Source organism: Leucopleurus acutus (assembly GCF_964270905.1).
Source record: "Leucopleurus acutus genome assembly, chromosome: 5".
NCBI lineage: Eukaryota > Metazoa > Chordata > Mammalia > Artiodactyla > Delphinidae > Leucopleurus > Leucopleurus acutus.
Window position 1 is genome coordinate 73,423,669 of NC_139147.1, and position 20,540 is coordinate 73,444,208.

Genomic DNA, 20,540 nt, shown 5'->3' on the forward strand with positions numbered 1-20,540 from the left:
TCTTTTTCTGACTGTTTCACATAGCATAACACCCTCTAGGTCCATGCATGTTGTAGCAAATGGCAAATATTAGAAGTCATAGCCACAGCAGTCAGACAAGACAAATAAAAGGAATGCAGATGGGAAAGGAAGATATAAAACTGTCAATGTTTGCAGATGCCGTATGATACTATATATACAAAATCCTAAAGATGCCACCCAAAAACTACTGGCACTTGTCAATGAATTCAGTAAAGTTGCAGGATACATTTTTTTTTTTAACATCTTTATTGGAGTATAATTGCTTTACAATGGTGTATTAGTTTCTGCTTTATAACAAAGCGAATCAGTTATACATATACATATGTTCCCATATCTCTTCCCTCTTGCATCTCCCCCCCTCCCTATCCCACCCCTCTAGGTGGTCACAAAGCACCGAGCTGATCTCCCTGTGCTATGTGGCTGCTTCCCCCTAGCTATCTATTTTACGTTTGGTAGTGTATATATGTCCATGCCACTCTCTCACTTTGTCACAGCTTACCCTTCCCCCTCTCCATATCCTCAAGTCCATTCTCTAGTAGGTCTGTGCCTTTATTCCTGTCTTACCTCTAGGTTCTTCATGACCTTTTTTTTTTTTTTTTACTTAGATTCCGTATATATGTGTTAACATACGGTATTTGTTTTTCTCTTTCTGACTGACTTCACTCTGTATGACAGACTCTAGATCCATCTACCTCACTACAAATAGGATACATAATTAATATGCAGAAACTTGTTACATTTCTATATGCTAACAATGAAGTAACAAACAGTCCCATTTACCATCACATCCAAAAGAATAAAATACATGGAAATAAATCTAACTAAGGAAATAAAAGACTTAGAAAACTATATGACACTGATCAAAGAAATTAAAGATGACACAAACAGATGGAAAGGTATACTGTGCTCATGGATTGAAAGGAATAATATTTTTAAAATGACCATACTACCTCAGGCGGTGTGGGGATTCATTTTTATCCTTATCAAAATCCCAGTTACATTTTTCACAGAACTGGAAAAAATAATTCTAAAATATGTATGGAAACATGAAAGACCCGAAGTAGCCAAAACAATCTTAAGAGAGAAGAACAAAGCTGGAGGTATCATGCACCCTCATCTCAAACTATACTACAAAGCTGCAGTAATCAAAACAGTGTGGTACTGGCACAAAAACAGACACATAGATCAAGGGAACAGAATAGAGAGCCCAGAAATGAACCCACATTTATATGGGCAATTAATATATGACAAAGGAGGCAAGAGTACACAGTGGGGGAAAGGCAGGCTCTTCAATAAATGGTGTTAGAAAACTGGGCAGCTACATGCAAAAGAATCAGATGACTACATTCTCACACCATATACAAAAATAAACTCAAAATGGATTAAAGACTTAAATGTAAGATCTGAAACCGTAAAACTTCTAGAAGGAAACATAAGCAGTATGCTCTTTGACATCTGTCTTAGCAATATTTTTTTGGCTATGTCTCCACAGTCAAGGGAAACAAAAGCAAAGATAAGCAAATGGGACTACATGAAACTAAGAAAGCTTTTATACAGTGAAGGAAGCCATGAACAAAACGAAAAGGCAGCCTACTGAATGGGAGAAGATGTTTGCAAATGTTATATCCAACAAGGGGTCAATATCCCAAATATACAAGGAACTCATACAACTCAGCATCCAAAAAAACCCCAAATACCCCAATTTAAAAAATGGGCAGAGGACCTGAATAGACATTTTTCCAAAGAAGAAATACAGATGGTCAACAGGCACATGAAAAAATGCTTTCAAAACCACAATGAGATATAACCTCACATTTGTCAGAATGGCTGTTATCTAAACAAATCAAATGCAAATCAAAACCACAATGAGATATAACCTCACATTTGTCAGAATGGCTGTTATCTAAACGTTAACAAGTAACAAGCATTGGTGAGGATGTGGAGACAGGTAAATCTTTGTGTGCTGTTGATGGGAATATAAATTGGTACAGCCACTATGGAAAACAGTATGGAAATTCCTCAAAAAACTAAAAGTAAAACTACTGTATGGTCCAGCAAGTTCACTCTTGGGTACTTAACCAAAGAAAACAAAAACACTAATTAGAAAAGATATATACACCCCTGTGTTCATTGCAGCATTATTCACAATAGGCAAGATATGGAAGCAATCTAAGTGCCTATCAGTAGGTGAATGGATGAAGAAGGTGTGGTGTATATATTACATGTATAGTATATATACAATGGAATATTATTCAACCATAAAAAGAATGAAACCTTGCCATTTGTGACAAATGGGGTGGACCTAGAGGGTATTAAAGTTATTTTCAAATTTAAATTTATTTATTTATTTTGGACTGTGTTGGGTCTTCGTTTCCATGCGAGGGCTTTCTCCAGTTGCGGTGAGCGGGGGCCACTCTTCATTGTGGTGCACGGGCCTCTCACTGTCGCGGCCTCTCCTGTTGTGGAGCACAGGCTCCAGACGCGCAGGCTCAGTAGTTGTGGCTCACGGGCTTAGTTGCTCTGTGGCATGTGGGATCTTCCCAGACCAGGGCACGAACCCGTGTCCCCTGCATTGGCAGGCAGATTCTTAACCACTGCACCACCAGGGAAACCCCAAATTTAAATGTAACAAAATTGATTCCTTGTGGTGTACAGTTTTATGAGTTTTGACAAATGCATACGGTTGGGTCTCCATACCTCAATCAAGATGCAGTTTTGTTAACTCTCGAAATACTCTTATTAACCCATTGTTAGTCACCCTTTCCTTCTTCCTCCTACCATTGTAAATTGCTGATTTGATATCCATCCTGTAGTTCTGCCTTTTCCTAAATGTCATATAACTGGACTCATTCAGTTTGTACCCTTTTGAATATGACTTATTTATCAAAATGCATTCAGATTCATCTGTGTGGTTGTATGTATTAATAGTTCTTTCTTTTTTATTGCTGAGTAGTATTCCATTGTATAGATATACTATAGTTTGTTTCTCCAAGGACATTTGGGTTGTGTCCAATTTTTGGCAATTAGGAATGAAACTGCTAAAAAACATTTGTATACAGATTTTGTTATGAACCTAAGTTTTCATTTCTCTTGGGCAAATACCTAAGATTGGGGTTGCTAGGTTTTATGTAAAGTTACCTTTAACTTTATAGGATAGGAGAGGTTTTTCACTATAGATTCTATTTCTTTAATTCTGTTTAGGTTTCTTTGTTTTGTTTTTTTTTTTTTTTTTTTTTGGCCACGCCATGTGGCTTCTCAGTTCCCCAACCAGGGGTTGAACCCAGGCCACAGCAGTAAAAGCCCAGAATCCTAACCATTAGGCCACCAGGGAACTCTGTTTAGGTTTCTGATATCTTCTTTTTTTAAAATTTTTTTATTGAAGTATAGTTGATTTACAAAGTTGTATTAGTTTCTGGTATACAGCAAAGTGACTCAGTTATGTGTGTGTGTGTATATATATATATATATATTCTTTTTCACATTCTTTTCCACTATGGTTTATTACAGAATATTCAATATAGTTCCCTGTGCTATACAGTAGTACCTTGTTGTTATCCATCCTGTATGTAATAGTTTGCATCTGCTAATCCTGAACTCTCAATCCTTCCCTCCCTCACCTCCCCTCCTCCTTGGCAACCACAAGTCTATTCTCTATGTCTGTGAGTCTGTTTCTGTTTCGTAGATAAATTCATTTGTGTCATATTTTAGATTCCACATATAAGTGATATCACATAATATTTGTCTTTCTCTGGCTGACTTCACTTAGTATGATAATCTCAAAGTCCGCCCATGTTGCTGCAAATGGCATTATTTCATTCCTTCTTATGGCTGAGTAATATTCCATGTATCCATTCATCTGTTGATGGACATTTAGGTTGCTTCCATGTCTTGGCTGTTGTAGATAGCGGTGCTATGAACATTGGGATGCATGTATCTTTTCAAATTAGAGTTTTCTCTGGAAGTATGCCCAGGAGGGGGATTGCTGGATTATATGGCAACTCTATTTTTAGTTTTTTAAGGAACCTCCATACTGTTTTCCCTAGTGGCTGCACCAATTTACGTTCTTACCAACAAGGTAGGAGGGTTCCCTTTTCTCTACACCCTCTCCAGCATTTATTATTTGTAGACTTTTTAATGATGGCCATTCTGACTGGTGTGAAGTGAGACCTTATTGTAGTTTTGATTTGCATTTATCTAATAATTAGAGAAGTTGAGCATCTTTTCATGTACCTATTGGCCATCTGTATGTTTTCTTTGGAGAAATGTCTATTTAGGTCTTCTGCCCATTTTTTGATTTGTTTGTGTTTTTGTTATTGAGTTGTATGAGCTCTTTGTATATTTTGGAAATTAAGCCCTCGTCAGTCGCAACATTTGCAAATTTTTTCTTCCAGTCTGTAGGTTGTCTTTTCATTTTGTTCATGGTTTCCTTTGCTGTTCAAAAGCTTCTAAGTTTGATTAGATCCCATTTGTTTATTTTTGCTTTTATTTCTATTGCCTTGGGAAACTGCTCTTAACGTTGCTACAGTTGAGCTTTGTTAGTTTTTGTCCTTCAAAGTATTTCCCCATCTCATCTATTGAATTTATCGGCATAAAATTGTTCCCCTGATTATCCTTTTTTAGTATCTGTAGAATCTGTGGTGAAGCCATCTCTCTCCTTTTTATTGTATGAAATTTGTGTCTTCTTTCTTCCTGATCACTTTGGTTGTGGGTTTATCTATTTTAGATCTTCTTAAAGAACTAGCTTTAGGTTTCATTGGGTTTTGGCTATTGATTTTCTGTTTTCTATTTAGTTGCCTTCCAAACTGATCTTCATTATTTCCTTTCTTCTGCTTAATTTGGGTTTAATACTTTGGGATTAACATAATACAAAACTGTTTTTCCTTTGGAAGTGAATTGACAGATTTTGAAACCCTGTACTCAATCCAGGGTGTGTGTGTGTGTGTGTGTTTGTGTGTGTGTGTTTTTGTGTGTGTGTGTGTGTATTTGGCGTTTAGACAAGGACGTAAGACTTTGCTAATAGTAAGATTCCATAGAGACTGAATTTTTTTGGTACTGCTTTTAGTTAGTTGAAGGACATAAGGTTTTCTTTTTGTTTTTAATATTTATTTTTCTGCCTCTTCATCTGGCATGTGTTTCAAATTCTGAATGAAGTGTATCTGTAAATTATGAAAGTACTTGGAATTCCCATGCCAAGCCCTGTGAAATTTACCACACATAGTTAAATATGTGCCATCCATTAAGTGGTGTAAAATATTGTCGTGAGAAGTAAAATTTTATTCTCATTTTTAATCTTAGCAATAATTTAACCTGAAGGGCTATATAATATTTACTTGAGTTCTGAATTTAAGACATTTAAATCCACAGGTCTTCCCAAATGAGAAACCTCTAACTAAGGTATAAGGCAGTTCTAGAATTGTTTTCATTTGTTTTGTTTTAATATATTAGAGTAAGAAATTTCTGTGGTGGATAGAGTAGAATTTGTATTACTCTTTTAGGTTGTCTTCCAAAGCCTGAATTAGAGTCAAGGAAATAAATTGCTCTACTGATTGAACATTGTATTTAAATATTAATGCACATTTCATTCCTCTGTAAATAGAAGTAATTTTATTTTTTAAACAGATGAAATTGGCTTGAAAATCAGTTTGTTTCTTTTTTAAATACTTATTTCTTATGCAATGTTCAGTAAGAAATGTAGGTGTTATTAGAATTGGAATATTGTTGGAAGGATGTAATATTTACGGAACTACATGAAAATTATTTTCTTTGTTTACTTTTCTAATTGTTTAATGTCCTTCTTTTCTTTTAGATCCTATTTGACCAAACTCAGAGATCGATTAAGGCACAGCTTCAGAACTTTGTCAAAGAGTAAGTCAGTTGCAGTGAAAAGAAAAGAAAAGCAACCAGTTAATGATCACATCTGGGAGTTGGTATCTTTTCAGAGAGCTTAGAAACATGACTTAGTGAAAATATGGGGGGTTTTGTGTATTTTTTGCTTTGTGAAATTTATATTGCATTTTTTCCTGAATTACTCTGTAAAGGAGTCAGACTTCATGCCTTTCAATGAATCATTTATACTATGAAATTTGTGTTCAGGATACATAGTTCAAATTGTTACAGACTGAAAAAAAATTTTTAATGTAAATAAATAACCTAATGATCTTTAAAAATCAAAGCAGATCCCAAAAGTGGTTGAAATACTGTCAGTTATTCTGGTTGTCTCAATATGGTATTTTCTTTGTAGAGAAGATAATAGAATATACGAGAATGAGTAATGAAGGTGCATAATAAGTAATGAAGCAAACCTTTTGTGTCACATTCATCACATTTTATATGTGAAATAAAATGAAACTAGAAATAAAAAATTTATCTGAACTTCCAGGTAGGAACGTTTTCCTTTTCCACATTAATAATTTCACTTTATGTCTTTTAATTCCTGACTGAGAATATATTAAATTACAGATAAAGTTGATTATGATATAGTATTCAGATGTTAAAAGCTATAAATAGTGGCAGATCTCATGAACATAATGCACTTCTGTTTTAGTAGGTTAGAATTTGTTGTTCTGGAGGTGATGTCTTGCAGATCATTTATAAATCACTTCAAAATAGACTAATATTCAGAATGTCCTTATAGAGTGTATACATGAAAATTTATGGCTTCCTATCAAAGTCTTTGCTAGGTGCACGTTATTATTATTGTTATTATTTTAAAGTCATTTGTCTTCAAATTACTTTGCCTAATTCCTTGGTAGGAAAAGTAAAAGGATGTTATATATTTACCTAAGATCATTAATGAATCAAGGTTTCAGATTTTCAGACTACTGAAATGGATACTGTTATTCTCTACTGGTACATAATTCTTTTAGAAAGCATTCTTCTGTGTGTGTGTTTTAAGAATATATTCATGTCCTTTGGCCTCCTAATTTTTTTCAACAATAAATGAATGTTGTTTCTTTAAGTGTGGTCTGTAGACCACCATAACAGTGAAATCAAGGGCATGTCTTAAGAAAATCCCTCCGATTTCTAGGGCTTATCCCGAAAACACAAAGAATTGTAATCTCTGGTAGAGGACCCTTGGAACTTGCATTTTTAACAAGTTCCCTATGGTATATACTACTGTTTAAAAATCATTTGGTCTTTTTTTTTTTAATTGGGGTATAGTTGCTTGACAATGTTGTGTAAGTTTCTGCTGTATAGCGAAGTGAATCAGCTATATGTATACATATATTCCCTCTTTGTTGGATTTCCTTCCCATTTAGGTCACCACCGAGTATTAAGTAGAGTTCCCTGTGCTATACAGCATGTTCTCATTAGTTACCTATTTTATACATATTACTGTGTATATGTCAATCCCAGTCTTCCAATTCACCCCACACACCCCTGCCCCCGCTTGGTGTCCATATGTTTTTTTCTCTACGTCTGTGTCTCTATTTCTGCCTTGCAAACAGGTTCATCTGTACCATTTTTCTACATTCCACATATATGTGTTAATACACAATATTTGTTTTTCTCTTTCTGACTTAGTTCACTCTGTATGACAGTCTCTAGGTCCATCCACATTGCTACAAATGACCCAATTTCATTCCTTTTTATGGCTGAGTAATTTTCCATTGTATATATGTACCACATCTTTATCCATTCATCTGTCAGTGGACATTTAGGTTACTTCCATGACCTGGCTATTGTAAATAGTGCTGCAGTGAACACTGGGGTGCATCTGTCTTTTTGAATTATGGTTTTCTCTGGGTATATGCCCAGTAGTGAGATTGCTGGGTCATATGCTAATTCTGTTTTTAGTTTTTAAAGGAACCTTCATACTGTTCTCCATAGTGGGTGTATCAGTTTACATTTCCACCAACAGTTGCAAGATAGTTCCCTTTTCTTCACATCCTCTCCAGCATTTATTGTTTGTCGATTTTTTGACGATGGCCATTCTGACTGGTGTGAAGTGATACCTCATTGTAGTTTTGATTTGCATTTCTCTAATAATTAGTGATGTTGAGCATCTTTTCATGTGCCTCTTGGCCATCTATATGTCTTCTTTGGAGGAATGTCTATTTAGGGCTTCTGCCCATTTTTTGATTGGGTTGTTTGTTTTTTTGATATTGAGATGCATGAGCTATTTGTATTTTTTGGAGATTAATCCCTTGTCTGTTGCTTCGTTTGTAAATATTTTCTCTCATTCTGTGGGTTGTCTTTTCGTCTTGTTTATGGTTTCCTTTGCTGTGCAAAAGCTTTTAAGTTTCATTAGGTCCCATTTGTTTGGTTTTATTTTTATTACTGAAGGAGGTGGGTCAAAAAAGGTCTTGCTGTGATTTATGTCAAAAAGTGTTCTTCCTATGTTTTCCTCTAAGAGTTTTATAGTGTCTGGTCTTACATTTAGGTCTCTAATCCATTTTGAGTTTATTTTTGTGTATGGTGTTAGGGAGTGTTCTAATTTCATTCTTTTACATGTAGCTGTCCAGTTTTCCCAGCACCACTTATTGAAGAGGCTGTCTTTTCTCCATTGTATATTTTTGCCTCCTTTGTCATAGATTAGGTAACCATAGGTGCATGGGTTTATCTCGGGGGTTTCTGTCCTGTTACATTGGTCTGTATTTCTGTTTTTGTGCCAGTACCATACTCTCTTGATTACTGTATCTTTGTAATATAGTCTGAAGTCAGGGAGCCTGATTCCTCCAGCTCCATTTTTCTTTCTCAAGATTGCTTTGGCTATTTGGGGTCTTTTGTGTTTCCATACAAATTGTGCAATTTTTTGTTCTAGTTCTGTGAAAAATGCCATTGGTAATTTGATAGGGATTGCATTGAATCTGTAGATGGCTTTGGGTAGTATAGTCATTTTCACAGTATTGATTCTTCCAATCCAAGAACATGGTATATCTCTCCATTTGTTTGTGTCATCTTTGATTTCTTTCATCAGTGTCTTGTAGTTTTCCACATACAGGTCTTTTACCTCCTTAGGTAGGTTTATTCCTAGGTATTTTATTATTTTTGTTGCATTGGTGAATGGGATTATTTCCTTAATTTCTCTTTCTGATCTTTTGTTGTTAGTGTATAGGAATGCAAGAGATTTCTGTGCATTAATTTTGTATCCTGCAAATTTACCAAATTCATTGATTAGCTCTAGTAGTTTTCTGGTGGCATATTTAGGATCTTCTACATATAGTATCCTGTCATTTGAAAAGTGACAGTTTTATTTCTTTTCCAATTTGTATTCCTTTTATTTCTTTTTCTTCTCTGATTGCTGTGGCTAGGACTTCCAAAACTGTGTTGAATAATAGTGGTGAGAGTGGACATCCTCATCTTGTTCCTGATCTTAGAAGAAATGCTTTCAGTTTTTCACCATTGAGAATGATGTTTCCTGTGGGTTTGTCAGATATGGCCTTTATTATGTCGAGGTAGGTTCCCTCTATGCCCACTTTCTGGAGAGTTTTTATCATAAATTGGTGTTGAATTTTGTCAAAAGCTTTTTCTGTATCTATTGAGCTGATCATACGGTTTTTATTCTTCAATTTGTTAATATGGTGTATCACATTGATTGGTTTGCGTATACTGAAGAATCCTTGCATCCCTGGGATAAATCGCTCTTGATCATGGTGTATGCTCCTTTTAATGTGTTGTTGGATTCTGTTTGCTAGTATTTTGTTTAGGTTTTTTGCATCTATATTCATCAGTGATATTGGTCTGTAATTCTCTGTTTTTGTGATATCTTTGTCTGGTTTTGGTATCAGGGTGATGGTGGCCTTGTAGAATGAGCTTGGGAGTGTTTCTCTGTCTGCAATTTTTTGGAATAGTTTGAGAAGGATGGGCGTTAGCTGTTCTCTAAATGTTTGATAGAATTCGCCTGTGAAGCCATCTGGTCCTGGACTTTTTGTTTGTTGGAAACTTTTTTTTTTTTTTTTTTTGCGGTACGCGGGCCTCTCACTGTTGTGCCCTCTCCCGTTGCGGAGCACAGGCTCCGGACGCGCAGGCTCAGCAGCCGTGGCTCATGGGCCTAGCCGCTCCGCGGCATGTAGGATCTTCCCGGACCGGGGCACGAACCCGTGTCCCCTGCATCGGCAGGCGGACTCGCAACCACTGCGCCACCAGGGAAGCCCAGTTTTATTGATCTTTGCTCTTGTTTTCTTTTTTTCTGTTTCATTTATTTCTGCTCTGATCTTTGTGATTTCTTTCCGTCTACTAACGTTGGTTTTTATTGTTTTGTTTTGGTTTTTGTTTTGTTTTCTTCTTCTTTCTCTAGTCCCTTTAGGTGTAAGGTTAGATTGTTTATTTGAGATTTTTCATGTTTCTTGAGGTAGGATTATATTGCTATAAACTTCCCTCTTAGAATTGCTTTTGCTGCATACCATAGGTTTTGGGTTGTCGTGCTTTTGTTGTCATTTGTCTCTAGGTATATTTTGATTTCCTCTTTGATTTCTTCAGTGATCTCTTGGTTATGTAGTAGCATATTGTTTAGCCTCCCTGTGTTTGTGTTTTTTTACAGTTTTTTTCCTGTAATTGATTTCTAGTCTTCATAGCATTGTGGTCAGAAAAGATGCTTGATACGATTTCAATTTTCTTAAATTTACTGAGGCTTGATTTGTGACCCAAGATGTGATGTATAATGTTCCATGTATAATGTATAATGTATAATGTGTATAATGTATAATGTGATGGATAATGTTCCATGTACACTTGAGAAGAAAGTGTATTCTGCTGCTTTCAGGTGGAATGTCCTATAAATATCAGTTAAATCCATCTCATTTAAAGCTTGTGTTTCCATGTTAATTTTCTGTCTGGATAATCTGTCTGTTGGTGTAAATGAAGTGTTAAAGTCCGCCACTATTATTGTGTTACCGTCAGTTTCCTCTTTTATGGCTGTTAACATTTGCCTTATATATTGAGGTGCTCCTGTGTTGGGTGCATGTATATTTGTAATTGTTATATCTTCTTCTTGGATTGATCCCTTTATCATTATGTAGTGTTCTTCCTTGTCTCTTGTAACAGTTTATATTTTAAAGTCTATCTTATCTGGTATGAGTAAGTCTATCTCATCTGATATGAGTATTCCATGCACATGGAAATCAAAATCTTTTTCCATCCCCTCACTTTCAGTCTGTATGTGTCCCTAGGTCTGAAGTGGGTCTCTTGTAGACAGCATATATATGGGTCTTGTTTTTGTATCCATTCAGCGAGCTTGTGTCTTTTGGTTGGAGCATTTAATCCATTCACATGTAAGGTAATTATCGATATGTAAGTTCTATTACCTTTTTCTTAATTGTTTTGGGTTGTTTTTCTAGGTCTTTTTCTTGTGTTTCCGGCTTAGAGGAGTTCCTTTAGCATTTGTTGTAGAGTTGGTTTGGTGGTTCTGAAGTCTCTTAGCTTTTGCTTGTCTGTAAAGCTTTTGATTTCTCTGTTGAATGTGAGTGAGATCCTTGCTGGGTAGATTAATCTTGGTTGTAGCTTTTTCCCTTTCACCACTTTAAATATATCCTGCCACTCCAATGTGGCCTCCAGAGTTTCTGTTGAAAAATCATCTCATAACCTTACAGGGATTCCCTTGTATGTTATTTTTTGCTTTTTCCTTGCTGCTTAATATTTTTTCTTTGTATTTAATTTTTTTAATGCGATTAATGTGTCTCGGTGTGTTTTTCCTTGGGTTTATACCGTATGGGACTCTCTGCACTTCCTGGACTTGATTGACTATTTCCTTTCCCATGTTAGGGATGTTTTCAACTACAGTCTCTTCAGATATTTTCTCAGACCCTTTCTCTTTCTCTTCTTCCTCTGGGACCTCTGTAATTTGAATGTAGGTGTGTTTAATGTTGTCCCAGAGGCCTCTGAGACTGTCCTTAATTGTTTTCATTCTTTTTTCTTTATTCTGCTCTGTGGCAGTTATTTCCACCATTCTGTCTTCCAGCTCACTTATCCGTTCTTCTGCCTCAGTTATTCTGCTATTGCTTCCTTCTAGAGTATTTTTAATTTCGGTTATTGTCTTGTTCATCACTGTTCTTTAGTTCTTCTAGGTCCTTGTTAAATGTTTCTTGTATTTTCTCCATTCTATTTCCAATATTTTGGATCACCTTTGCTATCAATACTCTGAATTCTTTTTCAGATAGATTGCCTATTTCCTCTTCATTTGTTTGGTCTTGTGGGTGTTTACCTTGCTCCTTCATTTGCAACATATTTCTCTGTCTTCTTATTTTGTTTTACTTATTGTGTTTGGGGTCTCCTTTCCACAGGCTGCGAGGCTGTAGTTGCTCTTGCTTCTGGTGTCTGCCCCCAGTGGGTGAGGTTGGTCCAGTGGCCTGTGTAGGCTTCCTGGTGTGGGGGACTGGTGTTTGTGTTCTGGTGGGTGGAGCTGTATTTTGTCCCTCTGGTTGGCAGGGCTGTGTCAGGTGATGTGTTTTGGGTTGTCTGTGAGCTTCCTATGACTTCAGGCAGCCTGTATGCTAATGGGTGGGGTTGTGTTCCTGTCTTGCTAGTTGTTTGGTGTGAGGCGTCCAGCACTGGAGCTTGCTGGCCCTTGGGTGGAGCCGGGTCTTGGTGTTGAGATGGAGACATCTAGGAGAGCTCTCACCTATTAATATTCCCTGGGGCTGGGAGTTCTCTGGCGGTCCAGTGTCCTGGACTTGGCTGTCCCACCTCAGAAGGTCAGGCCCGACCCCTGGCGGGAGAACCAAGACCCTGCAAGCTGCACCATGTGAAAGAAAAAAAAAAAAAAAAAGGAAATGAACAAGCAGAACCCCCAAGACAAATGGTAAAAGCAAAACCAAACACACAAAAATACACAAAGAAACACATACACACACACACAAAAACAGGGAAAAAAAAGAAAGGCAAGATGGACTTACCTGGTGGTCCAGTGGGTAAGACTCCATGCTCCCAATGCAGGGCGCCTGGGTTCAGTCCCTGGTTGGGGAACTAAATCCCACATGCATGCCACAACTAAGTTCGCATGCCTCAAGTAAGAGTCTGCAGGCTGCAATGAAGATCCCATGTGCCATAACTAAGACTCGGCGCAGCCAAAATAAATAAATAAATATTAAACAATAACAACAAGTTTACAGATTCACAGACTCAGAGAACAAATTTATGGTTATCAGTAGGGAAGAGTGGGGGAGGGATAGTTAGGGAGTTTGGGATTGACCAAAAAAAAAAAAATTGTATATAACTATATTATACACCTGTAACTTATATAATATTTTACATCAACCATTCATCAGTTAAAGAAAATAAAAATAAATGTAAAAAAAAATAAAAATTATTTGGTTAAATATTGGTGCATGTCCCAGAATTTGTCTTTAGAAAAATTAACTTTGCCTTTTATGTTTCTGTAATGTTAATTTGATAATTTATTTTCACTTTAAATTGTATATATTTAAGTAAGGAAATGCTAGCTGACTATATCAGGAATAGTGTGTACTCATAAACTAATATATATGTTAGTTGGAAGAGCTATTGAGTGTCATTTGCAAATAAATAAATAAGTAGAGGAACATAAGAATTAAATTCTAAATGTTATTTTGATAAAGTTTTTGATCCAGATAGTTTTATGGAAGTTTCACTATTTTAATCTTTTTTAGAGATCTTAGAAAATTCAAAGATGCCAAGAAGCAGTTTGAAAAAGTCAGTGAAGAAAAAGAAAACGCATTAGTAAAAAATGCTCAAGTACAGAGAAACAAACAGCATGAAGTTGAAGAAGCCACAAACATTCTGACAGCAACAAGGAAATGTTTTCGACATATAGCACTAGATTACGTACTTCAGGTATGTTTATTATATGTTTTCAAAAAATGGCTATTAGGGCTTCCCTGGTGGCGCAGTGGTTGAGAGTCCGCCTGCCGATGCAGGGGACACGGTTCGTGCCCTGGTCTGGGAAGATCCCACCTGCAGCGGAGTGGCTAGGCCCGTGAGCCATGGCCACTGAGCCTGCGCGTCCGGAGCCTGTGCTCTGCAATGGGTGAGGCCACAACAGTGAGAGGCCCTCGTACCAAAAAAAAAAAAAAAAAAAAAAAACTTAAGTAAACATATTGTTAATTAGTGATTAAAAATTACTCAGGTAACTTTGCGAAAACAGTAGAAAATGACTTTAAGATTTTTTTCTATTAAGTTCCTGTTCAGTAAGTGGGAAGTTAAATTTTAAAAAATGAAGTACACTCCACTTACTAATGAAAGGCTTCTAGCATGGAGTAGTCTGTATTTCCTATCTCGTCTTATCTACCTCACATTTATACCACTTCCTGCAGTAGTATGAGTACTGAGTCTGCCTACCTCATTCTACTGAAATGGCTCATGTTAAGGTCTTATTCATTAGATATATTGTACTTTTTAACCAACTTGACTATTGTGTTTCACTGAAATAGTAGACCACACTCTCTTGAAACATACTTTTGTCTTAATGTCTCTTAAACCATTTGCAGGTCATCATCTTAATTTATGTTTCTTTTCAGTTTCCACTTCGGGTTTCTCTCCTTTGTCCACCTTTTCAGTCTCTCTATTAGGGTTCCATCTTTGGTCTTCCTGTTTTCTGACTTTATGATAATCCCTTACAGTTTAATCATACCCTTTGCTTGAATTATCACTATATATAAGCGACAAAATATATTTTTCTCAGAAGTACCTGATTCCTTTTGTGTCTAAAACTAAAATCTTTCTTCTTCTCAAATGACTTCGTATTGCCGTTACCATACTGAGTAGTATCACCCTCTTAATCATAGAAATCAGAATTGGAGAATCATATCAGATATTCTTCTCATTCTTAGCTACTATATCTAACAGTCAAAATTGCCTTGAAAAGTTCTATGTACCTCGTTCTCACTCTGCTGCAGCCGCAACACTAGTTCTTACTGCTTCTTGTCTCGAGTATTAAGATGTTCTCATAAAAATTGATCTTTCTTGTGTTGCTTTTAACCTGCCCATTAGCAATTCATTCTCTGTTCTGTGGTCACAATTACTCAAGCTTTTCCAGGCAAAATGAATCATTCTTGTCTCTGTTTCCTCTGTGCTGCCATATTATTGTCATACACATTGCTGTTAGAGCACTTATCTCATTTATTGAAATTATTTATTTATATGTCTTTCCTACTCCTAGATTATATCCCTTCCCTCTAGTCCAGTGGTTGGAAAATAGATAGGTAATGTTTTTTGAAAGAGTGAACAGCTTACTTAATTTTAAATTTTATTTGGGAAGGGGGGAAGTTACCTAAAATATTCATTATTTTCAAATTTACACATTATAAACTGTCCGTTTCCTTTGATGTCCATCCAGGAGTTTTAAGTTAGGACCTCACCTCTCTTATAACTATTTGTTTGATTTTTCTAATGAGAACTGTTGCGTTATTTTACTATATGGCCAAAGTGTCTGTTTTAGAGAATAGTAAGTAAGAAATATTCAGATTTATAGAGTGTCATGCTTTAGTTTCTCTAAATATTTGAATATACTTTTGTATTTTCAAATGTATGCTGTTTTTCATTGTCAAACAGGCATTTTTAACATTTTTCTAAGCTTTTACTTAGAGCATTTGAAAGTTAATCTTTTAGTTCTCAAAACTGAATAGACCTTGAAACAGACATGCAGAAGAAACTAGTGCTTAGGTAAACAGTTATTAGATTCTTCTTGGTCTGTCTTTACTTATTTATTTGTTTATTTATTTATTTATTTATTTTTGACTGCATTGGGTCTTCATAGCAGTGCACCTGCTTTCTCTAGTTGCGTCAAGCGGGGGCTACTCTTCATTGTGGTGCACGGGCTTCTCATTGCGGTAGCTTCTCTTGTTGCAGAACACGGGCTCTAGGCACGTGGGCTTCAGTAGTTGCAGCATGCAGGCTCAGTAGTTGTGGCTCGTGGACTCTAGAGCACAGGCTCAGTAGTTGTGGCACACGGGCTTAGTTGCTCCGCGGCATGTGGGATCTTCCCAGAGCAGGGCTCGAACCCGTGTCCCCTGCATTGGCAGGTGGATTCTTAACGACTGCACCACCAAGAAATTCCCTCTTGGTCTGTTTTTTTTGTTTGTTTGTTTGTTTGTTTTTGCGGTACGCGGGCCTCTCACTGTTGTGGCCTCTCCCGTTGCGGAGCATAGGCTCCGGACGCACAGGCTCAGCGGCCATGGCTCACGGGCCTAGCCGCTCCGCGGCATATGGAATCTTCCTGGATCGGGGCACGAACCTGTGTCCCCTGCATCGGCAGGCGGACTCTCAACCACTGCGCCACCAGGGAAGTCCCCTCTTGGTCTGTTTTTGTTTTCTGATCAGTGCTTTAAAATTATCTTATTAAACAACAGGCGGAACATTCAGTGGGAAGGACATATTAAAAAGATATTCTGTAACCTTTTGGAAATTTTAGCAAAGAGTTCATGATTCTTTTCTTGTGTAAACATTGTATTTCATTAAGCTGATATATAATAAATAACAGACAAAAATAAAATGTTTGTTGTGAATTTCTAGAGTTGGGAGAGATACCACAGAAGGCAACTTTTATAATTACTGATCTTTCAATAGTTTGGTCTAATTAAAATATTTATTTAAGGTCCATTAATTTGTTCAACAAATATTTCTGAGTGCCTAATATATACAGCTTGGAGGATACAGCTGGGAATAAAGCATGACCTTGATCTCATGGAGCTTATGTTTTAGCTGGGGAAAATAAATAAGTAAATAAAATATGAGGTAGTTAGGAATACTATAAAGAAAATAAATAAGGTTGGTGTACTAAAGACTGCTTAAAGGCCTACTTTAGACCTTTGTGAGGAGATACTATTTAAGCTGGGACCTGATGGATAAGAGCCTTGTGCCCATCTGGGAAGAAAATCATGACATGAGAACAGAACAAATAGTACAAAGGCATTGAGGTGGGAGTACTCTTGGGTTGTGGTTGGACCACAGAAAAGGGGAAAGTACTGTAGTATAAAATTAGGTGGGAGAGGTAGCAGGAGCCTCTTCACAAAGGGCCTTGTAGGCTACAGTAGGGAGTTGGAAGGTTTTAATACAGACGTACATGATCTTATTTATTGTTTGAAAAGATCACTCTGGTTGCTGTGTGGAGAATGAAGTGTCAAGAGTGGAAACAGAGACTAGTTCATAGACTATTATAGCAGTCAGGAAAAGATACGGTGGTTGGTGGTAGTGGTAAAAGTGATTAGAATTTGTATTAAGGATGTATGTTAAAAGAGTAATTAGATAAGGAGGGTGGAGAGAAGACGAAATTCTAAGAAATTCAAAAGTTTATCAAGGTGATAGTTTTATTAGTACAGTACAATATTATGGTTTGAACATGGCCAGTTTTTCTTTAAGTTGAAAAAATGGATGAGCGTTTCATTGGTATGTTTGTCTTAAATGTTTTTGCAAAAAGCAGGTCAAAAGGTGAAAAACTTGAACTTTGTTTTCATTTACTTTTCTGGAAAAGTATTAGAATAAGCAAATTTTACAATATTGCATTCTGGATTAGTTTTAAAAATAATGCATAGGTGATTAACCAAGTGCATTTTCCCTCAGATTAACGTCCTTCAATCAAAAAGGAGATCAGAAATCCTGAAATCAGTAAGATATTTATTGAAATGATGTTCTAAATATTTTAATATGAAGTTAAATGTATATATTTAAGTTTTTAAAATAGCACCATATATGTGTGTGTGTATGTATATTTATTTATTGACTTATTTATTTATTCCAGGTTCATAATTAATCTTAATGATATTTTTGTACTTCTTATATGTCACTTAACCACTCTTTTTGGTCTCCTTTATGTTATAGTTATTTATGTGTGTCTCATCTATAATTACACTGTAATCTGCTTAAAGCAGACACTTAAATAATTTGAGATTGAGGGCATACATAGCATCATTTTACAGAATTTTTCCCTTAGGGCTGTACATGGTGTATCAACTTTTTGGAGTGCAGGTAGAAAACAAACGAGATGAAATTTGAAGGATGGCATGGCAACAGTGATTTTTTTTTTTGCCCATTTTTCGTCTTAAAAGCTAACAAGGAAGTGGGCAGAGGATGATAGTCATGTATACATTACACTCTTATATTTTGAGAACCTTAGAAATAATTTCTCCTCTCTGATTTTGTTCACTAAAGTTTTTTTATGGTTTTTTTTTTTCTCAAAGGATCTACAGAAATTGCTTTTGATCCTTGTCCACACCTAGGTTTTTCCTAAATTCTCTGTTAATATTTATGTTATTTCTTATCAGATGAGAACATTATACTTCCTGTTTACCTCCACCACCTTTTCCAGATTGAGAGTAATGTATGTTAATTGTAGAAAATTGGAAAATAAAATATATGAAGGAAGAATAAAAATACTTATAAGAGAGAACCACTATTAATATCTTGGTGTAATCTTTGTCTTTTTTCTCTGTTTGTGTGCGCGCGCCTGTGTGTGTGTGTATGTGAAAATGTATATACACCTCTTAAAATTCCATTTAATTTTTAAAAACAAAATAGGAATCCTTCCTACATACTGTTCTATAATTTTCTTTTTTCACTAATACACTCCAAAATCATCATGTGTCATTAAATATTTTTTTATTTAACGATGTGACCAGGTAGAATTCTACCATATGAATACAGTAGGGGTGAGCAAACATTTTTTTTGAAGGGCCAGGTAGTAAATATATTAGGTTTTGGAGGCCGTATTGTCTGTGTTGCAACTACTCAGCTGTGCTATTGTAATAGGAAAGCAGTCATAGACAATATGTAAATGAATGGCATGACTGTTCTAATAAAACTTTTTTTATGAACATGGAAATTTGAATTTTATATAATTTTTACCTGTCATGAATTTCATGTCTTCTTTTCATTTTCTTTAACCATTTAAAAATGCAAAAACCGTTGTTAGCCCGTAGGCCATCCAAAAACAGGTGGTAGGACTGGATATAGTTTGTAGGTCAGTTTGCTGACCTTGAATATACCGTAAATTAACTTTATCTATTAATGGATTTTAAGTAATTTCCCTGTTTTTGACGTAAAGCATAGCATTATAGTGATCATTCTAATGAATAATATTTCCTTCGGATAGATTAAGACAAGAGATTACTTAGTCAAAGCGTTGAAGCATTTATTGAAACTTTTAAGGAATATTGTCAAATTTTAAGGGTTACACAAAATTTCCACTAATAGTGTGTGAGAGTGAACATTTTTCCACATTTTACCAACACTGGGTATTAATTTCCCCCACTCTACCACAATTTGGTAGATTGAAAATGTCATCTCATTGTTTAATTTTGGATTTCTTTGTGGCAAATGAGTATGAATGTCCCCCCCCCACACTTTTTTTTTCTTGGTCACTATGTTTTCTATTTATGTCCTTCCCCTCTTTTTTTGTGGGGGTCTTCATGCTTTTCATATTGATTTGTAACATCTCTTATCTATTAAGACTAGTAACCCTTTGTCAAGTGTTTTTTCCTAGTTTATTATTTATCTTTTAATATGCTTATTCTGTGTTTTGATGTGCAGGCATATTTTACTTTTTATGTACTTGTAACTATTAATCTCTTCCTCTCTTTTTTTAAAATATATTTAGTGTTTTTTAAAATCATATTCACAAAGTTGTACAACCGGCGTTATCTAATTCCAGAATCATCTTTTAGTGAGCTTTGTCCTTTTGTCATTGTGTTTTATTTTATTGGTTTTTCTCTCCCAAAAAAATTCCTTTTGAAGGATTCTTGAGTATTAAGGACCTTTTGACCTATTTTAGATTTTACAGAATTAAACAGATGTCTCTTCTTGCTAAAAATAACAGGGATGTTTGGAGGATTCTTTCAGTATTGTGATTGAATTAATTCCTTCTCATGTAAAAATTTAACTAATGAAAATAAGAGTGTTTTTTCTCTCATGAATAGGTAAAATGTAGGAAAACTTAGAAAAAAATCTTAACGCATTAATCATTTTTGAATTTTTGGAATGAATATAACAAAATCTCCATATTGGCAAAGTCTGTTGCCTCATTTTATTTTGCTATCTTGAGAAAAAAATGAGCATGCCCCTATTTCATGTTGTGCTTAGTGATCTACGGTTTGTAAAGTATATGTGATTGCTTTGTTTTGAGAGCTTCATATGTCCCTTCCTAATATTTTAATGTTTTATTTGTAATTTGAGGTTTTGCCAGTGAGTTTTGTTGAAAGACACATAGATATTTTATAATGTACCTGGAAAGATGGTGAAGCTATTGGAAACTTGATTCTTTGAATTATTGCAATATAAGTTTGAAAATATTTTTGTAATACTCTTTTAAGAAAAATGACTCAGTTTAATTTTAAATAGGTTTGCTATTTAGGGCTCTGGTGGAATAATTTTTAAACAATAGATAGGATCAGAATTTTTTTTAAATTTCAGAATATTTATCTAAGAATTGATTTTAAAATGCTAACCATTTTTTCCTCCTGTTAGATGTTATCCTTTATGTATGCCCATTTGGCCTTCTTTCATCAAGGATATGATCTATTTAGTGAACTTGGGCCCTACATGAAGGATCTTGGTGCACAGGTAATGTACTGTACTTCTTGATTCTGTGTTATATACCAATATCTGTATTTTTT

General features: G+C 35.6%; 1 protein-coding gene across 2 annotated transcripts in view; it reads left to right on the forward strand.

Annotated features, from left to right (window-relative positions):
• ACAP2 (ArfGAP with coiled-coil, ankyrin repeat and PH domains 2) overlaps positions 1-20,540 on the forward strand; it is a 163,895-nt gene that overhangs the window by 95,568 nt on the left and 47,787 nt on the right. For both annotated transcript variants that reach the window (XM_082839792.1, XM_082839793.1), the window contains exons 5-8: positions 5,828-5,886; positions 13,587-13,770; positions 17,494-17,538; positions 20,392-20,487. In XM_082839792.1, the coding sequence (XP_082695918.1) occupies positions 5,828-5,886; positions 13,587-13,770; positions 17,494-17,538; positions 20,392-20,487 (384 nt within the window). The remainder of the gene's footprint in view (positions 1-5,827; positions 5,887-13,586; positions 13,771-17,493; positions 17,539-20,391; positions 20,488-20,540) is intronic.